Genomic DNA, 20,397 nt, shown 5'->3' with positions numbered 1-20,397 from the left:
GGATTAGCATTCTGCCATGCCCTTTGAAAATAGCATTTGGTGAGAACTTTTGATTTTAATTCGGAAAAATCTCTGCCAATTTCTCTGAAATATCTTCCCAAAATTTTCCCCGTTGGTGACAGGAATCCAGCAATTATACAATTTAGAAACAAAAAAATAATAATATAAATGATCCAAGTCTTCTTTTTCTATAATTGCCATTTTGATATTCAGGTGACTTAAACATAACTGAGCATGGAATTCTGGTCGTAGGTCGTAAGAGAGGTCATCACACGACCAACCCAATTTTACAAATTTTTGCTGCAGTTGATAAACAAATCTGCAGTTGTTAAACAAACCCAGCATTTTTTGCTAGAAATTTGAAGTTAAATACCATAAATTGCAGTCATGTGACCATGGGACACTGCAATCAGTCATATATGCGGGCCATTTGCTGATTGGCCAAAATGCAATCACATGACTGGGGGGGGCGGGCTGTTGGAACTTCAAACCATCATTAAACAACTGTCATACGTCATCACTTATACCGATGTCTGAGAGGTTAGAGGTTATGGACTGGATTTTTTATTATTATTATTCTGATGTTCTGAGCTAGGCTTCTCCAAAAAGCATGGCAGAGTCCTGATCCTGACAAAACCCCTTTTATTAAACGAATGTGAATTCCTCTCATTCACATTCAGCAAGGCCTGGCAAACAGTCTTTCAAAGGGATATTTATGACTACAGATCTTATCTATCTTGGAAAGCTGCCATGTAAACATTTTCCAAATTAGGTGCTGTGCAAGGAAAGACTGGGCGCAGAGTCTCTCAGATTCACGGACAGATCTTCAAAATCCTTAAGTGAATCTAACGAGCAAACGAAGGTTTCCTGCAAAAGCCCACTCCCCTTTCACTCCTCCTTTATTTCCTATGGGAAGAGCCAATCATCTTCCACCTGTGACTTTACTCTCAAGTCGATCTTGATTTCTGAGTTGTTCTTTTCTTCTGGCAGCTCTGCACATGCACGCACTGGGAACAGGCTCTAGCTCAGTGATGGGTTCAGAATCCCGTCGCAACCGGTATGGTGCGACGGGACTGGATGTCCACCTCGGGCACGCCACTGCCTTGCGACGCCCCAGCTGCTCGGCAAGGTCGCGCAGGCGCCATACACTGTGCGCGCGTACGCAAGTAGCCCGTTTCCCTCAAATAGAGGTAAGGAACACGGGCAGGTTGATGGGCCCACAAAAACACTGTTCCGGTACGGTGATCTCAGCAGCCACTGGTATGCCCATACCGGGCCGTACTGCCCGGAATCCACCACTGCTCTAGCTGTTCCTCTGCCTCACTGCTGTCTAGCTCCATAGGCACCTGATCACTGCCAGATGGCCTTGGCTCCGTCTTTGCCTCCAACACAGAGCCCTTGTCCAAGCCTTCCCCAGCTCCAGGACTGGCCCATGCTCAGTGGTGGGTTCCTGCTGGATCGCACCGGATCGCGCGCGCTCCCTTTCAGCGCTCCACCTGGCTCGCACGCTCCCTTTCAGCGCTCCACCTGGCTCGCGCGCTCCCTTTCAGCGCTACACCTGGCTCGCGCGCTCCCTTTCAGCGCTACACCTGGCTCGCGCGCTCCCTTCCGGCGCTAAAACCGGAAGTACAGTCTTGCCCCGCCCCTGGCGAAGCGACGACGCCTGCCTGCGCTCCACCAGCTCGGCTGGGAACGGAGATGTTTCCTCAGCGGAGCGGAGCGCTTTCAGGCGTCGTCTCCGTTCCCAGCCGAGCTGGTGGAGCGCAGGCAGGCGTCGTCGCTTCGCCAGGGGCGGGGCAAGACTGTACTTCCGGTTTTAGCGCCGGAAGGGAGCGCGCGAGCCAGGTGTAGCGCTGAAAGGGAGCGTGCGAGCCAGGTGGAGCGCTGAAAGGGAGCGCACGAGCCAGGTGGAGCGCTGAAAGGGAGCGCGCGAGCCAGGTGGAGCGCTGAAAGGGAGCGCGCGCGATCCGGTGCGATCCGGCAGGAACCCACCACTGCCCATGCTCCTCCCCAACCTCCTCACTGTCCCACTGCTGATAGCTCTGCTGGCTGCTGGTGGGCCACAACATCTGAATAGTTTCTTGGGGCATATTTGCTAGAGAGATTCTAAGGCATTCATACAGCAATTTATAAATACAGTACTTTAATCTGTAAAAATAAATAGTAATTGACAAACACAATAACATTAACAAGGAATAAACAGCACTTGCTGATGTTGTAATAAAGAAGTGGCACAGATATTGTTCAGCACAATCTTGTTCCTAGTGTATCATTCAGGGGGTGCCTTGTTCAAAGAGGCGCATGATCCGACCCAGATTGTTAACCACTAATACAGTTAGGGTGGAGGGTACGATTTGTCTGCCTTGCCTTTCTAAGTTTCAAATTTTGGATTCTAGATTTAGGGAATTCAAGTTATGCACATCCCTCTACAGATCTCATTTTCTACCATATGTATGATTTCCACAATATTTTAATAACACTGGAAATTAAAAAAAAGGAATCTGGCTTGGCTCACTAGTCATCCCTTAATCATAAGTAAAAGACATCAGAGGAATAAACAAGGCAACTATGTTTAATACAGGATGAACACAATTAAAAGAAATCTACAGTTAATAATAGCAGCCTGCCCTAATAAGAATTTTTGATGCCTAAGCACCACATAAATCACCCCAACTAACATTGAAAAATCATTCCTTTAGAGCCAGCCTAAGTGAATTTTGTACTGGGACATGGATCTTTAGAAAGTTTAGAATTGGTAATGCTGGAAAATTCTCCATTATATATTAAATAGATTCAATATAATTACATGCTTAATTTAAAAAAGCATAAGTGAATGCTTGATGATTCCAAACAGCGCCTGAATTCCTTTCTTTTAAATTGTTTTTCGGAGGAAAAGTTATAATCAAGCAAAACTTTTTAAGAATTCATGACTAAGGTCCCAAACCAGCACATCTATGATTATTACCTGTAAGGAACACTATAAAAAACATCTAGTATTATTGCATTCTGGATTATACTTGCTTTCTAAGTGGCAGTGAAAAAGTTGTGATAATGTAATTTTTTTTAAAAAAATGCTCAATTCTGTATAAAATCCCAATCATCAAACCTACAGATGATTTATCTACCCAGAGCCTTGAACTGCTGTTCTCTGCTTGGATCCGAAGAATGCTTCTCTGCCTACCTTTTTGAGTGTTGTGAAGGTGAATTCCATCCCCGTGCGTTTGTTTATTTCTTCTTCGTATCTAAATGAAAGAGGGTTGGTTGGTATGAATGAAATGCCCAAAAGATATCATTAAAAGAGACTGTATAATTTGTTTTCTACATTAGCTCCCTTTATGCTTAGGAAATAAAACCAGTGATCCCAATGCAGACACACAAACATCCCACAAAAACCATGCACCTGGCCATCTGTTCATGTAATTGTGAATTATTATAACGCTTAGAAACACCAACGTATGGTTCTATTATACTAGTTGCTGTGTAGGTGCACACTCAAGAGAGACTAGCTCTATGCTGAAGAGTTACCAAAGCAGCTATACAATGTCTGGGGAAATAATATACAAAATAATAATTTTGGAAATAATAGCAGAAAAAAGTAATGACCATATAACTAAGTTTAGAACAAACGACAATTAGTGGGACTTCATACTTGACTGCCTCAAGGAACAAAAGACATTTCTTTCCGATAATTTGTCCCATTTCCTTCCCTGGTATAAAACATTTGTGGTTTGAAAGCCACAGACTGGCCATCTCAATAGAGGTAGTCCTCAACTTACAACTGTTCATTTAGTGACCATTCAAAGTTACAACGGCTCTGAAAAAAAAGTGCCTTACGACCGTTTTTCACACTTGTGACCGTTGAAGCATCTGTATGGTCACGTGATCAAAATTCAGATGGTTGGCAACTGGTTCATATTTATGCCAGTTGGTGTGTCCTGGGGTCAGGTGATCCGCTTTTGCGACATTCTGACAAGCAAAGTCAATGGGGAAGTCAGATTCACTTAACAACTGTGTTACTAACTTAACAAATGCAATGATTCACATAACAACTGTGGCTAGAAAAGCTGTAAAATGGGGCAAACTCAACAAATGTTTCACATAGCAACATAACATTTGGGCTCAATTGTGGTCGTAACTCGAGGACTGCTTGTATCATAATTCCGTGTGACACAGTCCCTTAAATCAATTAATATCAGTTGCTCAGGTTTTACATACCCACCTGTAGAGATTGCTAGCAGAAGGGACACAGGGATTGCTCATACAATCTAAATAAGCTTCATAAAATATTAACATTCTTGGCATTGCTATCAGAGTGATGGGGGAATTGAAGCATGCTTAGCCAGGATATATTGCTGGCTCTTATGCCAATGTTTGCCTTTACAAGATGCCACTAATGTTATCATGGAATACACAAATTACATCTGAGGAAATCACAAAGGATTTTTTATTGGATTTGAACAAATAACGAAGCATACATATGGCTTTTGAAATCATGTCATGGGCACTCTCACAAAATGGCTGTCATATTAGGTAGCCAGTCACAAATATCATTCATCAATTTGCTCCCTGTTCTACTAATCCCCTAAAATGCCTTTACACCCTAGGGGGAGATACACTTCAAGTAAAGCTTTGGGAAGTAAAGCTCACTCAGCACTTTTTCTAAAATGCTTATGAGGTCTTTTCATTTTTAAACATTAAGGGATGCTATTTGTCATAACTCATGTTGGCCAGCTTTGTTCTTATGAGTCAATCCCTGCCCAAAGGCTTGGAAATAATAACAATAATTAGCAATAATTCAAGCAGGGCAGCGAAACAACTGTGGGCACAACTGTTATGGACATCCAAATATCTGTAGGGCAGAATAGATGAATTGCTCTACATTTGATCATTTCCGTCCAGAACAAATTGCTGCTTTTCCTGATCTCACATAATGTCATTGCCATTATCACAACTTGCCTCCAGAAGTTGTAAATGCTTCAACACTGGAAGTTTTAAAGAAGTGATTGGATAACCATTTGTCTGAAATGGTAGAGTTTCCTGCCTAAGCAGGGGGCTGGACTAGAAGACCTCCAAGGTCCCTTCCAATTCTATTCTATTCTATTCTATTCTATTCTATTCTATTCTATTCTATTCTATTCTATTCTATTCTTACCACTGATGGTGGTGTTTTATACAAGTGTCTTAGCGACAGCAGTCCCAAACTGGACCCTCAACTCAAATATAAATGGTTTTATTACCCCCGCCCCCCTTATACCCAAGTTACCCTCAATTTAAGGACCACTAATTTAAACAATATTTACTATAAAAATGTATTTGGAAAATAGTGTTTCAAACAATATTTTAATGGGTTTTGACATATTTGTGTCACTATATCAACCCTGGATAAATTACAGCAAATTGCACAACTTCAGAAGAATAAAAACACAGTCATCAATTAAGATCCTATGAAGCGAAGCAGGACCCTGATTTTAAATGTGGTCTATGGCCTTGTGCAGGATGAAGATCACACTTGCTCTTTGAATGACATGCTGAAAATTCTGCAGAGGATGGGACAACTTTCATCTAATTAAAGCCTCATTAAATCCCAATTGAATTAAGTACAATTGAGATATTGCTCCCTGTGTAGTCAGTAATTTCCCGTTTCTATCACATAAAAAAAAAAACCTACTTGAAAACAATCTTTGGAGGAGCTGCTGTGGTTTCATGTATTGCGACCTCCCCCCTCCCCAAAAAAAACCACTTTTACCCAGGGGTGGGCTTCAAAAATGTTGGCCATGGTGGGTGTGGCGTAGTCAGCCTCCTGCATCACGGCTGGGTGGGGGTGGTGGTTTTGTCCTCCCCATGCTCTGGAGGCTTTCCTCAAGCCTCTGGGAGGATGAAAACGCCCTCCCCAGGCCCTCTGGAGGCTGGAAACAGGCCCCGTTTCCGGCATTCTCGAACTTCCAGTAGGCCTGTTTTTCATCCTCCCTGAGCCTTCACGTGCACTTACCCATATCCCCCCCTGTGTGGGGACTCCTGGGAGGGGCGAGGAGGGGCGGGTGAGGTTGGTGGGGCCAGCCAGGAGTGGGATTTGGGGGGTTCTCTGAACTGCACAGAATCTTAGCTAGAGATTCTCCTGAACCCCTGCGAACCCCCAGCAGCCCCCCAGGGTAATATGGAAGGAGGAGCTCTAAATTGATTTTCTCCTTAGTGATCTCCTGCGATAGTCTAACTAAATATGCTGAAGTTCTAGGCTTACTGAGGCTTCAAATGTAGCTAATAGTGGAGGGCCTTGTTCTACTCTCTGGGGTTTCCTTGAGTCTGTGCATAAAAAAACCCCACATCTTTCTTCCTACCAACACTAAACCAAATAGAAGGCTAACATTTACCCCCTCCCATGATTTATATAAAAATAAATGCCTGAAAATCCCCCCAACTGTTCTCATTTGTCACAGCAGCAATTTGATCACTTGCTTCTCAAAGTCCTAATACTGGAAAAACCCTAATATAGCCCCCATTTATAGCATTATAGAATCAATGTTGCCCCAGTCTTAGGATTACACTATCTGGCAAATTTCTCCAAGTCCTGCTTTCTTTTCTAACAGGAGCTTTAAAGATCATTGAGATGACACATTCAGTGACTTAATAGATGACTACATGTCCATGGAGAGACTGATGGGTGCCAAAATACCTCTGAACCATACATCCTGTGACACGAATTTGTCTTCTCCTGACTGACTCATTTTCCCTGAGTCTGATTTCAGTTTGAATTTGCCACATGTAGACAGACTACTACTTCCTTGTGGAGTGATATGTTCAATGTGGTAAGGGAAAGGCTGATGACTGTTGGATTCCTGGAGGATGCTGGCCTGTTTAGTTTCTGAAACACCCAACCAAACATGAGAATGTGGATGAAGAATTTATCAGTGCAAAGCAAGTGCCTCTTAAATCAGATATAGTACCAGCCCACAGGTATTCTCTCAAATGTTCCTCCAATAAGATTCTTCACATTGTAGTAATTCTTCAGGGAGAAGGCGGCTAGTTCTTCAAATGGTTGTAAACTAACTTGATTTGATTTTCTGCTATTTAAGTTCACTCCTCCCTAACAAGAGTGGGCAGTTTTCTGAAATTACATTCTTTGGTTGTTCCGGTTGTTCCAGCTGTATCCCATATGCCACATATATATTAATTGCTCATGTAGATGAAAACAGTAATCAGCTGTACTTCATTTTGTTTTACATTCTTCATAAGAGGCATAGCAGAGCATTTTACAGCAAATAAAGAGAGCTGACCTTTATTTCCTATTCCATTTCTTTATTTCCTATTCCATCTAATTCAACCTGTAAGGTAAAGGTAAAGGTTCCCCTCGCACTTATGTGCTAGTCGTTCCCGACTCTAGGGAGCTCATCTCCATTTCAAAGCTGAAGAGCCTAGTGCTGTCCAAAGGTCACGTGGCTGGCATGACTAAACACCAAAGGCGCACGGAACGCTGTTACCTTCCCACCAAAGGTGGTTCCTATTTTTCTACTTGTATTTTTACATGCTTTCGAACTGCTAGGTTGGCAGAAGCTGGGACAACTAACGGGAACTCACTCTGTTACGCAGCGCTAGGGATTCAAACCGCCGAAGTGTTGACCTTTCTGATCGACAAGCTCAGCATCTTAGCCACTGAGCCACCACGTCCCTATTAAGTCAATCTGTAAACATTCCCAAAATGTCTAGCAAACAATGTGAGCAGTTCCAGGGGTGATGGAAATGTATACAAGGTGATATCCTCTTATTCCCCAAAGAGGGATTGTCAATACATGTTTAAAGGAGAGGGGCTGTTGCTTCGGTGCTTAAGATAGGGTGAGAGTATGACATCCTCACTTGTGATTAATTTTTCTATTAATTAAATGAAACTACCCGTATTTATTCGAGTATAACGTGCAAAATTTTCTACCAAAAAAAGAAATCAAAGTTTGGGTGCGCGTTATAAACGAGGGCTGGGGTGGGGTGGCAGTGGCGGCCGGTCCATTGAGGGCGCAGGCGAATTGTAAATTCGCACTGCGCCTTTTACGGGCTGCAGCCGCTCACTGTACGCGAGGGCGAAGAAAAAAAAACTCCCCTCGTCGCGTACAGTGGGCGGCCCGAACTGGGGGTGAGAATTCTTATTATCCGCTGTATGGTTGCCGCTTCATTTCCTCGCCTCGCTCACACGTTACAGTAAGCATTGCTTTTGAATCTGACTTTGAAGCATTTTAAATAAATATTGTTACCGGTAATTTTATTTCGGTATTGTGTTTATACCAGTTTACGTTGTCAATAAATGATTTTTATCATGGCCGCACATGTTCAACAACGTTTTTTTGTCAATTACAATGCTTGGTGTGAAACAAAATTTTATACCGATTTTTAATCGAAAATTAGGGGTGCGCGTTATACACGTGTGCGCGTTATACTCAAATAAATACGGTATATAGCTGCCCAACTCATGTGGAGCAAATCCGGGCAGTGACAGCATTAAAAATTCACAATTAAAAATCCACAATTTTTTGAAAAATCCACCCCACACCCTCCATCCCATGACAATAACAGAATCAATCGAGTCATTTGATTTGCTTTGAATGAGGCCCCAAGCTCGCCGACAAGGTTTTGCTGAAAAGGAACAAGGTGGGGGCCACTCTTATCTTTTGGGGAATGCTGTTTCAAAGGGAAGGTGTTTTATCACATAGAACTCAAGATAATTAGATGTCAGAGAAATACTGGTGGGTTATAATTCTGAAGGAAATCCATTCTAGAATCTATTAATGACACAAGAGAGGCATTTTCCTGGCAAACAGGCCGTTACCTATAATCATCCCTACTTTCATGTGAAGTGTTAATACCACTTTATAATGCCTGGGTAAGACCACACTTGGAATATTACATCCAGTTTTGATCACTACAATATAAAAAAGATGTTGAGACTCTGGAAAAAGTGCAGAGAAGAGCAACAAAGATGATTAGGGGACTGGAGGCTAAAACATATGAAGAGTTGCAGGAACTGAGTATGTCTAGCTTAATGAAAAGAACTAGGAATAACATGATAGCAGTGTTCCAAAATCTGAGGGGCTGCCACATAGAAGAGGAAGTCAACCTATTCTCCAAAGCACCTGAAGGCAGGACAAGAAAACCTAGAACTAAGGAGAAATATCCTGACAGTGATAATAATCAGTGGAATGACTTAGCTCCATCACTGGGGGCTTTTAAGAAGAGATTGGACAACCAACTGTATCATTATAGGGTTTCTTGCTTGAGCAGAGAGTTGGACAAGAAGATCTCCCTTCTAACTCTGTTATTCTGTATTAGTTGCCTATGATAGTCTCATCTTCCATGTCTATTCTTTCAGTTAAATATATCTTCCAGTTCTACTTGGAGTTGCCTAGGATGGAATCTGGAAGATCTACTTTCAAAACATAAGTTTATCTATAGTGAGCCTTCTTCTAATGCTTACACATTGGTTATAGTCCACAACCACCTAGAGTTACTTGGAATTGGGCAGAATATACGTTTAATGTATAGTTGTTGTCTTACTCTACTCTATACTCACTTTTTATGGATACTTAAGAACATTTTTCTTCCCTATTAGCTGGAAAACCCAGCTTTACTATGTGAGATAGATTATTTTTCTAACATCATGATCTTTCAAAAAGTGGCATTTTTATTATTTTATTTATTATTTTATTTTATTAAATTTATAGACCGCCCCCTCTCCCCGAAGGGACTGTGTGCATTGATTTATATGTGTGCATTGATTTATAGAGTGGACAGCTGTGCTGCCAAGCATCTACATCAGGGCTGTCAAAGTCGCATCATCATAGCGGAGTCACATGACGTATCGGGACTTCCCCCCTTCACTAAACTGGTGTGGGCGTGGCCAGCACGTGATGCATCCAGCCCGTGGGCCATGAGTTTCCCAGCCCTGATCTACATCTACACATCTCTGCACTATTACTTATTCACAAAGAAGGGTAACGTCTAAATAAGACTGGTGCCACAAACAGCCTTACCAGGTTTCAGATCTGAAATAAGAAATTGAACTAGGGATGGACAGATCTAGAAATGCAATGAGTGTAAAATACTAGCAATAGCACTTAGACTTATATACCGCTTCACAGTGCTTTTACAGCCCTCTCCAAGCAGTTTACAGAATCAGCCTGTTGCCCCCAACAATCTGGCTCCTCATTTTACTAACCTCGGAAGGATAGAAGGCTGAGTCAACCTCAAGCCCCATCAGGATTGAACTCCAGGCTGTGAGCAGTGTTAACCTGCAATATTGCATTCTAACCACTTTGCTACCAGGATTCCTAGGTATGTGCATAAACACCACAAAACACTAGCTAGTTGTTTAGTCAAAATGAGTGTCCCCTCCCATTATTTGTACCAGGTGTAACCCATTCAGAAACTTCATGCTCCCAATGATTGCAAACTACATTGTCCTTCTAAGCTGGGGAAGGACTCTTGAGGCCTGAATGTGCAGAAAGGCAGGTACACAGTGTGTGCCAAGTCCCAGCCTCAGAAGTTGGATTCCCAAGCCAAACCTTGAAGACCCTGAGCCAGCAGCAAAGATGACATGTTTGCAGGAGCTATAAATGAAAAGGAATCAGCAACAGAAACGCCTGGAGGCTTCAGGAACAGGCCGCTCTTCCAAAGACAAAACAGGTGGTGACAGAACCTTCTCCCCACCCTGGGAGCTACCTATTTCATAAGGCCCATTAGAAGTATAATGGCAGAAAGGTTGGTTCTTCTGGTTTTTCTGCCCTTTGGCTGGAATGTTTGATTTGTAGCCAGGCTGTTAGGCTTAATTACAGCCTGCCTCATCAATATAGCCGGCCAGATTCCTCTTTCCCTCTTCTTTGCAAATGAACTGATACCAGTACTGCCTACTGCCCCAGCCCACCCAGAGAGAGGGCTTTCAAGATACCTGAGCTCTCCAAACAAAGCATGCCAAAGAGTGGTGGGATTCAAATAATTTAACAACGGGTTCTCTGGCCGAATGACCAGCTGTGTAGGTGTGGTTCGGTGGTCATGTGACTGGGTGGGTGTGGCCAACTCAATATCACTCACGTCGATGGGCGCTTTGCCTTAGCTGTTACAATGTAATAAGGGTTAACCGGAGAGGCAGTTTCTGTAAGCAGGGCAATAAAGATTAGGCTAGAAACAACACCAGGCATTTCCTGCCTTCCTTATAGGATTAGCCCTGTAAAGTGGGGAAAAAACAAAATGAGATTTCTTCCAACAACCGGTTCTCCGAACTGCTTAGAAAGTTAACAACTGGTTCAGAGGTGGGTTGCTCCCAGTTCAGCCTGGATTGGGCGAACGGTAGTAGCGGTGGTGGGAGGCTCCACCCACCCACCCATGATGTGTGCACATGAGAGAACCGGTAGTAAAAAAATTATAAACCCACTACTGAAGCAGTTCTCCCGAATATGTGCAAACTGTCTGAATCCCACCACTGCCAAGCTGCCACAGGTTTCTGACCAGAACTGGTTGCAGAGGAGTCTGGTATCAAAGATTCAATGGAAATAGAGGTTCCTTCCCAACTCCCAATGTCTGTAGCAGAAGGATAGGCAATTGGAGAGGGGAATATGGCACCCTGCTAGGTGACAATATGAGATGCATAGACTTGCATCTCATGTACGCTGATTTTTCTTCAAGGCTAGCTCTGTCTCTTTTTTAAAAAGAAAGAACATCCTTTAATGTGCTTCAAAATAAACAAATCTAGTGAATACGATAAATGCAAAAGCAAAATTATTCAGGATAATTGAACTGTGATCATTAATAGGTAACCCTAACACAGGGAGTGAAGAAAGAAAAGATTTAAAAAGTCCTTAGCTATAGAAGAATGGTTAGTCCTAACTTGGTACTTCTTATCCTGTTGGAAAATTCTGTTATTCAAATCAAATCAAAGCAAGCCCAAGAACCAGCTGCAAATTGTCTAGCATTAGCAAGGAAACAATTAACTATCTTATTAACATTTTTAAAGAAACAACAAGAGTGACATAATGAAACAAAGAGGGTTCACAAAGAAATGTGTTGTCCCTGCTTGCCTTTTGCCTGCAGTTGGTCCCCACCTCCTTTGGAAAAGTCAACAGAGTGTAATATGAAAGCCTGTTACTTGTCTGGTGGCTAAAAACATTAGAAGATACATATCTTTCCAGAGATCTCAAATTGTAACTTGGCACATTGATCTTAGGCAGGTCCCTCTTAATAAAGGAACACTGTGTCAAAATTATGGGAATTTTCCAGATGACACTTTTGTGTTAGAAAATAAAGATACATGTAGATTTTAAGTATTTTTCTTTTTAGAGAAATGATTTGCACAAAATCTCTTCTCCTCTGCCTTGCCCCCCCCCTCCTTTCCTTTACCTTAAAAATCGGAACTGGAAAACAAAAGGTTTACAAGCAGAAACATATACAATTACATCAAGGAGATGCTTTACGATGCCCTTGTCAGGTTTTGCACAGGCTTTTTACATGTGTAGCTTTAGCACTTTTCTGCCCAGATGGCTGATTTAAATGGGGAAAGAAGAGGGAAGGATTCTGCCAGCTCTGGCAGTAGTGAGCACATTACAGCTTTTCCATGGCTTTTGCTGACAAAGGATTGTGCATGGCCTATATTTTACCAATTTTTATAATTTGGAAGGAAGCAATTTGGCTTGCTCTGTCATCTTGCCTATCCCCTGGGCTCCTTTCCAATGTTGCCCTCCAGACCAGGGCCATTCCCTGCCCAATTCCCTTTCCCTCACAGAGTTTGCTTCCTCCCTTGCAGGGGCGGTCTCCTGTTTCCCCCCCCCTCCACCCCAACCATGACTACTTTTGGACATGGAAAAGCGCTAGTCCATATTATGAGCATTTTCATGCCTGCGACTTGTTTGATGGCCAACTTGACAGATTGCTAAACCAACCACTACAAATATCTACCTACTCTTGCTCATCCCCATCTCATCCCACATAAAGAAGAGTTGTTGCTTGTTTGCCCCACTAGTAGGTGACACTTTATGGGAGGGGGAAATGTTGGTGGGTAGCTATCACTTTCCTTTACTTCTCCCACATTAAGCAGGAAGGACAGCTCCACTCCCCAGCCTTGTGATGGAGGTTGCATAGAAAAGGCAATGCAATTTATACCATCATATTTTTCCACTGGTTGACACATTGGAGAGCAGCCCTTTAATACGGCCAACTAGTTGCATCCAATACTGAAGCATGCAATGCCATTTTAAGAGACCATGGGTTTAAACGCGAAGAAACATAAAAGGAAGAAGAGGAGTCACTGGACAATGAACCTTTTGACATCTCCAGTGTCAGACTGCTTTCAAGGTGATTCTGAGACTTGGGGCAAGAAAAACAGTGGCATCATTCATTCCTTGGCCAAGGATCAGCCACAAAAACTACTTCGGAAAAAGGTGGGGGGTGAGCTGTCATATTGCTGGACAATTGCATGTCCCTTTTCAAGGTTTTCATTGTGCAGCTTCTTGCTTAATTCTCCGATGCTTCCACTGGTAACCTTCCCATATTTTTCCCACACAGTTTCTTTTGATAAAAATGATAGCGTGAAGGGTAGAATAGCTAGAAACCCATCTGAAAAACTGCTTAAAGGCTAATTTTTAGGCATACTTATTTTATCAAATAAAATATGATGAGAATCAGGTCTAAATAAATGCTAGAGAAAAGACACTATTCATAAGCAGCTTCATGTAACTCAAGTCAAATCTAGCCAAACCAAAACAAAGGAATGTACATTCTGGAATGTGGATGGATGTTAATCCTCCCCTAAAACCCCTAGATATCAATCTAGACATCATGGTTGTGTCTGTACAAGGTACCTATTTTAATTTTTATCTAATCCAGGGAAAGAGCATATGTGAAGAATATGGTTGATGGTAAATTGGATATATTTCTACTGCTAAAAAAATTAAATCTGAACATTAAATGTGATAAGAATTAACCTATTCTAGTTTCAGCTTTATTTCTGTATTCTTTATTTCATCTTTAAATTGCATGAAGCATTTGTTAAATTAGAAACGAATAAATGAACTTGATCATCAAATTAATTTATTTTGGTGGTTTTTTTTAAGACAAACATACCCTTTTGCTTTCTATCATCAATTTTATCCACTAATCTTTCAGGCAATCCACTCATTTAAGTTCACCTTGAGAACACTTCATTGTAGAATTAGGCTTATAATTCAGATGGCTGCAAACTGCATTCATGTATCTTTTTAAAGAGTCTATTTATGGATATTCATGCGGTGGCTCAGTGGCTAAGATGCTGAGCTTGTCGATCAGAAAGGTCGGCAGTTTGGCAGTTTGAATCCCTAGCGCCGCGTAATGGCGTGAGCTCCCATTACTTGTCCCAGCTTCTGCCAACCTAGCAGTTTGAAAGTATGTAAAAATGGAAGTAGAAAAATAGGAACCACCTTTGGTGGGAAAGTAACAGTGTTCTGTGCGCCTTTGGCATTTAGTCATGCCAGCCACATGACCATGGAGACGTTGTTGGACAACGCTGACTGTTTGGCTTTGAAACGGAGATGAGCACTGCCCCCTAGAGTCGGGAATGACTAGGGGAACCTTTACCTCTTTACCGTTACATTATTATTTATAAAAACAGGCATAATTATGCTACGTGTAATAAAAATATTAAACATAGAAAATTGAAGAGAAGCATTGCTTGCATGTATAGGAATACAAAAGAAAAAAATAAGGGAGATAATTAAGTAAAGTAATACTTCTTAAAACATTTTTAGATGTGGATTTGGTAATAGAAAAAGTAAAACATGCTCGCAGATAGAGAGGAAGAAAAGAAGGATGGGGGAGGGGGGATAATCATGTTTTGATCCTGAACTCAAGGAAGAGGTTGTCATTAGAAGAAAGTAGGACACAGAAAGAAAAGAAAGGTTGAGAATTGAGACACTGGAGAAGGGCATATTATATTTATACATAATTACACATTTATCTCCTTGCGTCTCTCATTTCTTTTCTTTTTGATTGGATTTCATGCACCGGCTTTTCAACCAGTGTACAATATCCATCAAACCACGTTGAGGTTAAAAACATTATTCATCAACTAAACTCTACAATTATGGGGTTGGTCTTTGTCTGAAAAAGGAATAACCGTTCATACAGGCCCCATAATGTCAAGAATGTGGCTATGTGTAACTTAATCTTTCCTTAGAATCTATTCACATGCCTAATGAATGAGGAATCAAGGAAGTCCATTTTGGCATTAGGGGAAAGCTCATTCTGATACTCATAGCACACACAATGCTGAATTAGAAGCAGGGCTTCTTCTAACCCCTTTGGCTGAGCAACCAACTTCAATGTTTTCAGGAGCGACGAATAAGACAGAATTGGAGAGGGTTATATGGTGAGTATGGCCACAAAAATCCATCAGGAAAAAAAGAAGATTCTGCACCACAGAACAGAGGTGGTATTCAGCAGATTCTGACCAGTTCTGGAGAACAGGTAGTGGATATTTTGAGTAGTTCAGAGAACCGGTAAATACCACCTCTGACTGGCCCTGCCCCCATCTATTCTCTGTCCCCCCAGTCCCAGCTGATCGGGAGGAAATGGAGATTTTGCAGTAACCTTCCCCTGGAGTGGGGAGGGAGTGGAGATTTTACAGTATCCTCCTCCTGCCACGCCCACCAAACCATGCCACACCCACCAGTGACGTGCGGTGAGGTTTATGGCTGGTGAGGCTGGTGACATCATCAGGAAGGCGGGGAATGGGACCACGTGTGCAGGAGGCTGAGGCTGCCTCAGCCTCCTGCACACGTGGTCCCATTCCCCGCCTTCCTGAGTCAAAATGAAGGGGACTGCGGAGAGCGAGCCGGCGGAGCGCTCTCCGTGGTCCCCTTCATGTTGACTCAGGAAGGCAGGGAATTGAACCACATGTGCCTTTTCCCTTTTTTTTTCTTTTCATGATGAGAGCGGAGAGGCTCTGCCTCCCCTGCCTCTCCTGACCGCACGTCTCTGACACCCACCAAGCCACGCCCACAGAACCGGTAGTTTAAAAAGTTTGAATCCCACCACTGCCACAGAAGTTAGTGATTGCCTTTCCTATTTCAAGATCACTAGGAACTTTGCATTACATGGTAAGAAAAGCTTCACCACAGAGGCCTTTTGGCATAATTTCGTTTATGAAGTATGTAGGAATGCAATTATTAAAATGCTTAGAAAAATAGAAAAGTTTTATAGGCATGTTCAACAAACCCGTGAAGGGGAAAAAGAAAAAGAGAGAGAAGAGACTCACTTGTTTCGGAAGGAATCCATAGAAACTAGCACTTCATCAATTTCTGAGTCCAGCTGTTCTTTTTCCGCATCTATAGATCGCATTTCGAGATTCAGTTTATTCATGTACCGGTCATAGAGAAGTTTGATGTCAAAATCAGAAAGGGAATTGTCTTGTTCTTTCAAAAAGTTCCATCTTGTGACCAGAACTTGGTTGTGCTGCTCCAGACATTGCACCTGTGGATTATGAACAGGTGGAGAAGACTATAAGGATCTTCTTCATACAGCTGCTGCCACAACATAAACATTGCCATATTGAAAGGATAAGAGAATATTTTGCCCTCTCTCCAAAATTATTATTATTTTATTATTATTATTATAATTTATTTCGATTTATCAGTCGCCCCCTCTCCGCAAAGGGAGTCGGGGCGACGTACAATTAAATCAAAATACAAGTGTGGCATGGAGCAGGTGACATCAATATTTAACAGTCAAATACAAATGGAAGCCACTAGGTTCAAATAAATAACAATCAATTAAAACAATTAAAACAGTTAAAAAACCCAAAATTTACGTATAAAATATTAAAATATTAAAATTGCCAGGGAGGTTAGAAAGTTCTAGTTAAGCCAGGCCGGCTAGTTGGAACAGGTGGGTCTTGAGTTTCGTGCGGAAGGAGTGGAGATCGGTTGTTGTCCTGATATCTGGGGGGAGGTCATTCCAGAGGGCTGGGCCCATCACAGAGAAGGCCCTATTCCTGGGCGCCGCCCTCTGACACTGCCTGGTGGACGGCACCTGGAGAAGTCCCTCTCTGTGAGAGCGAATTGGTCGCAGGGATGTATGGGGCAGAATGCGATCTGTGAATAAGTACCCTGTTTCCCTGAAAATAACACCTCCCCAGATAATAAACCCAATTGGGCTTTTGAGTGCATGCGCTAAAATAAGCCCTCCCCCGAAAATAAGCCCTCCCCTAAAATATTTAAATGCATGCACAGCTATTCCCTGCCATTTCCTGGGGGGAGGGGGAAACATGCCCCACACGCCCCGCATGTACTTGCTATCCACATGGAATGGCCTCGCAGAGGCTGCTTCCTCAAACCCTAGCTATTGTGTCCCTTCTCTTAGTGGCGGCCGCAAAAAGAGCCGCAGGCCCAACGATGCTAGGGCTGGCAAGAGTGGTGCCAGAAACAAAGACAGAACTTCCGGTGCTCTCTGGATCAGCTGATCTGCGGGCTGCGGGCTGAGGTTAAGCGGCCTCCTGCACCTCAAAAATAATAAGACCTCCCTAAAAATAAGGCCAAGTGCTTATTTTGGGGGTCAAAAGAAAATAAGACTCTTTTATTTTCAGAGAAATAAATCAGGGGGGGGGGGCGGGGGGAGAAGCAACCTGATTGCAATCAGCTAAAAAGCCCACATGCTTTTGAATGTGGCTACTGCTTGGGAGGGGTTGTTTGTCTAGAATGTAACCCTTTGCACAATGTCTAGACAATTCTTTCCCTTCTTTTTTGTTATTCCTGTTAGAAGGAAGGATTTTTTTTTTTAGTTTGTGAAAGAGAGTGGTTGGTATGTGCAGATGAGGATCAGTTAATTTGGGAAATAGCATTCTTCATTTTATAAGCAAATATTTTTAATTGACAGTTATTAATTAAATTAATATGCATTTATATTTCTGGCCTGGCCCAGCCCTTTCTAGTGAGCGTGGCTTCTGCTGGGTCTATATATCCATTTATTCGCACACCCACACAATCCTGAGTCACATGTACACATATATTAGACAAGATGTGGGATGGGGGGGGGGGGGTTGGAATCTTCAGGATTAGTTTCGGCCAGAGGCATCTGCAGTATCAGATACATTAATCAAAATGAAAAGCAGCAGCATTAGGTGATAAAAGTTCTGCTCCTTTCATAGGTGTGCACCACAACAAGACATTAATTTCATCATCTTCCCACTACCAATCCCCTTGCAGATTCTTCTAGTTTCAGCTTTTGGCAACCATTCTGGATGTGAAAAAGTTGGGCATTATACAGGATTTTTTTTTGGCTGTGATAATAACTATTTTCTGTTTATTCTTCCTTTTGGGACCATCTTATATTCAAGATTATCTTCCTTTTGGGTAAGTAGAGTAGCATCTCAAATATGCATGTTAAATTTTCCCTTCCCCATAGCATTGCAACTAATTATTATTTATTTATTTAAATTAATTAATTTAAAACATTTATATAACTGCTAATCTTCCAGACAACTCTGGGCTGCTTCCAATGAAACCTAATTATTATGACAACATAAATCAATTCCCACAATTTATTTTAGTATCAACCTTCTAAAAGCAATGTTCTTTGATAGATGGGTTTCTCTATAAACTAAACAGTTCCTTTTTGTTACATAATTATTGCTTCTGTTCACATAACAATGTGCTAACAACCATTTTTTAAAAAATCCCAAACTTTAAAAGGCCAATGGCTATTACAATGTGGGTCTTTAAAAAGCAGTTTGATAGAGAAGATAATGTGATTCTGATTGACTTCAAGAAGCATCCTTAGCCTGAATCTCATAAGATGGAGAAGAGCTTAAGGCTGGGAAAGACTGAAGGCAAAAGAAGAAGGAGACAACAGAGAATGAGGTGGCTGGATGGAGTCATGGAAGCAGTAGGCGTGAGCCAAAATGGACTCCAGAGGATGGTAGAGGGCAGGAAGGCCTGGACGAATGTTGTCCATGGGAACGCGATGGGTTGGACACGATTTTGCAACTAATAACAACATAAGGTGGATAGTATGAATCTAAGATTTTACACCTCGGTTGTCTGGTGGATCATTTTTAGGCTACTTTATGCGACAATCTCAACAAAGTGCAGCACCTGGCTAATTTTATTTGGCTTGGGAGGCCAAGCAACTTCAGATTTTAATTAGAACAGGTAGTCCTCGATTTATGGTAGTTCATTTAGTGAACATTCAAAGTTACAATGACACTGAAAAAAAGTGACTACTTATTACTGCTTTTCACATGATCATTGAATCATCCAGTGGCCAAGTGATCAAAATTCAGCTTGGCAACTGACTCATATTTATGAGGATTGCGGTGTCCCGGGATCATGTGATCACCTTTTGCGGCCTTCTGGCAAACAAAATAAATGGGGAAACCAAATTCACTTAACAACCGTGTTACTAACTTAACAACTGCAGTGATTCACTTAACAACTGTGGCAAGAAACATCATAAAATGGGGGGCACAACTCACTTAACAAATGTCTTGCTTAACAACATAAATTTTGGGCTCCATTGTGGTCATAAGTTGAGGACTACCTGTATGGACAAAGAAATAACAGGGCCGTAGACAAGAGTGGGGAAATTTTAGAAGTATCTGAAAAGAAGGCCAGGGCACATCATTTATCTACCGTGGCTAAGAAAACTGCACACTTGTTTCCATGTGATCTCTAGACAGTAAGCTTGATTCCTGACCATCTTTCCCTTTACACTTGCCAGAAATTGTGAAACCGCAGAACAACATCTGTCACTTAAGGAGTCCACTGAATTGTCTCCTTATAAGGGCAGGAGCAGCATCAATATGGCACATTTCCTTAATACGTCCTACTTGCTTAGCATACTTTTAAGAAGGGAATCGGAAAAAAACAGGGAAAGAGAAAACATATGCACACATAAAAAAAAAAATCTATCTAGGTTGCAGGTTTACAGGGCAAACCAATCCACGCTTACTTGTAGATCAGAACTGATACAACTGGTGTAATCAATCATCTTTCTCTCTCCACCCTTCCCCAGAGGTTTAATCTATTCTTCATGAAACAGCCGTCATCTGTTTTTGTTTTGGTTGTTTTTGTGCGCGCGCACGCATATGTATAGAGATAATTTTTTTTAGCCTTCTGACTTGTTTGGAGAGTAAATACTATGTCACCACATAAAGACTTTATGAGGGAGCCCTGAATGTTGATTTATTATAACACTGATTACATTCCCTTGAAGAGTTCCTGCTTGTAGGCTACTGCTATATCACAATTACGCAGCTGCTGTCACATCTCAAGAGCATTTATTTATATCTACAGTACTCCAATGATTTCTCCAACTTAACCCTACCCCCTCCATATAGCTGCCTCTCAACACATCGTCTTACCCAGGGGTGGGATTCAGCCAGTTTGCACCTATTTGGGAGAA

At 42.0% G+C, this 20,397-nt stretch overlaps 1 protein-coding gene across 2 annotated transcripts in view; it reads right to left on the bottom strand.

The window, feature by feature from the left end:
- Positions 1-20,397, bottom strand: part of LOC309382894 (uncharacterized protein) — a 49,100-nt gene that overhangs the window by 18,251 nt on the left and 10,452 nt on the right. Inside the window, exons 2-3 of one of the 2 annotated variants that reach the window (XM_081934854.1) lie at positions 16,256-16,470; positions 3,182-3,242 (exon numbers count right to left, since the gene is read on the bottom strand). In XM_081934854.1, the coding sequence (XP_081790980.1) occupies positions 3,182-3,242; positions 16,256-16,470 (276 nt within the window). The remainder of the gene's footprint in view (positions 1-3,181; positions 3,243-16,255; positions 16,471-20,397) is intronic. The other variant, XM_081934855.1, reaches the window with a different exon arrangement.

The sequence above is a fragment of the Natrix helvetica genome, assembly GCF_964273705.1.
Source record: "Natrix helvetica genome assembly, chromosome: 1".
NCBI lineage: Eukaryota > Metazoa > Chordata > Lepidosauria > Squamata > Natricidae > Natrix > Natrix helvetica.
This window is presented reverse-complemented; position numbering and strand designations above follow the sequence as displayed.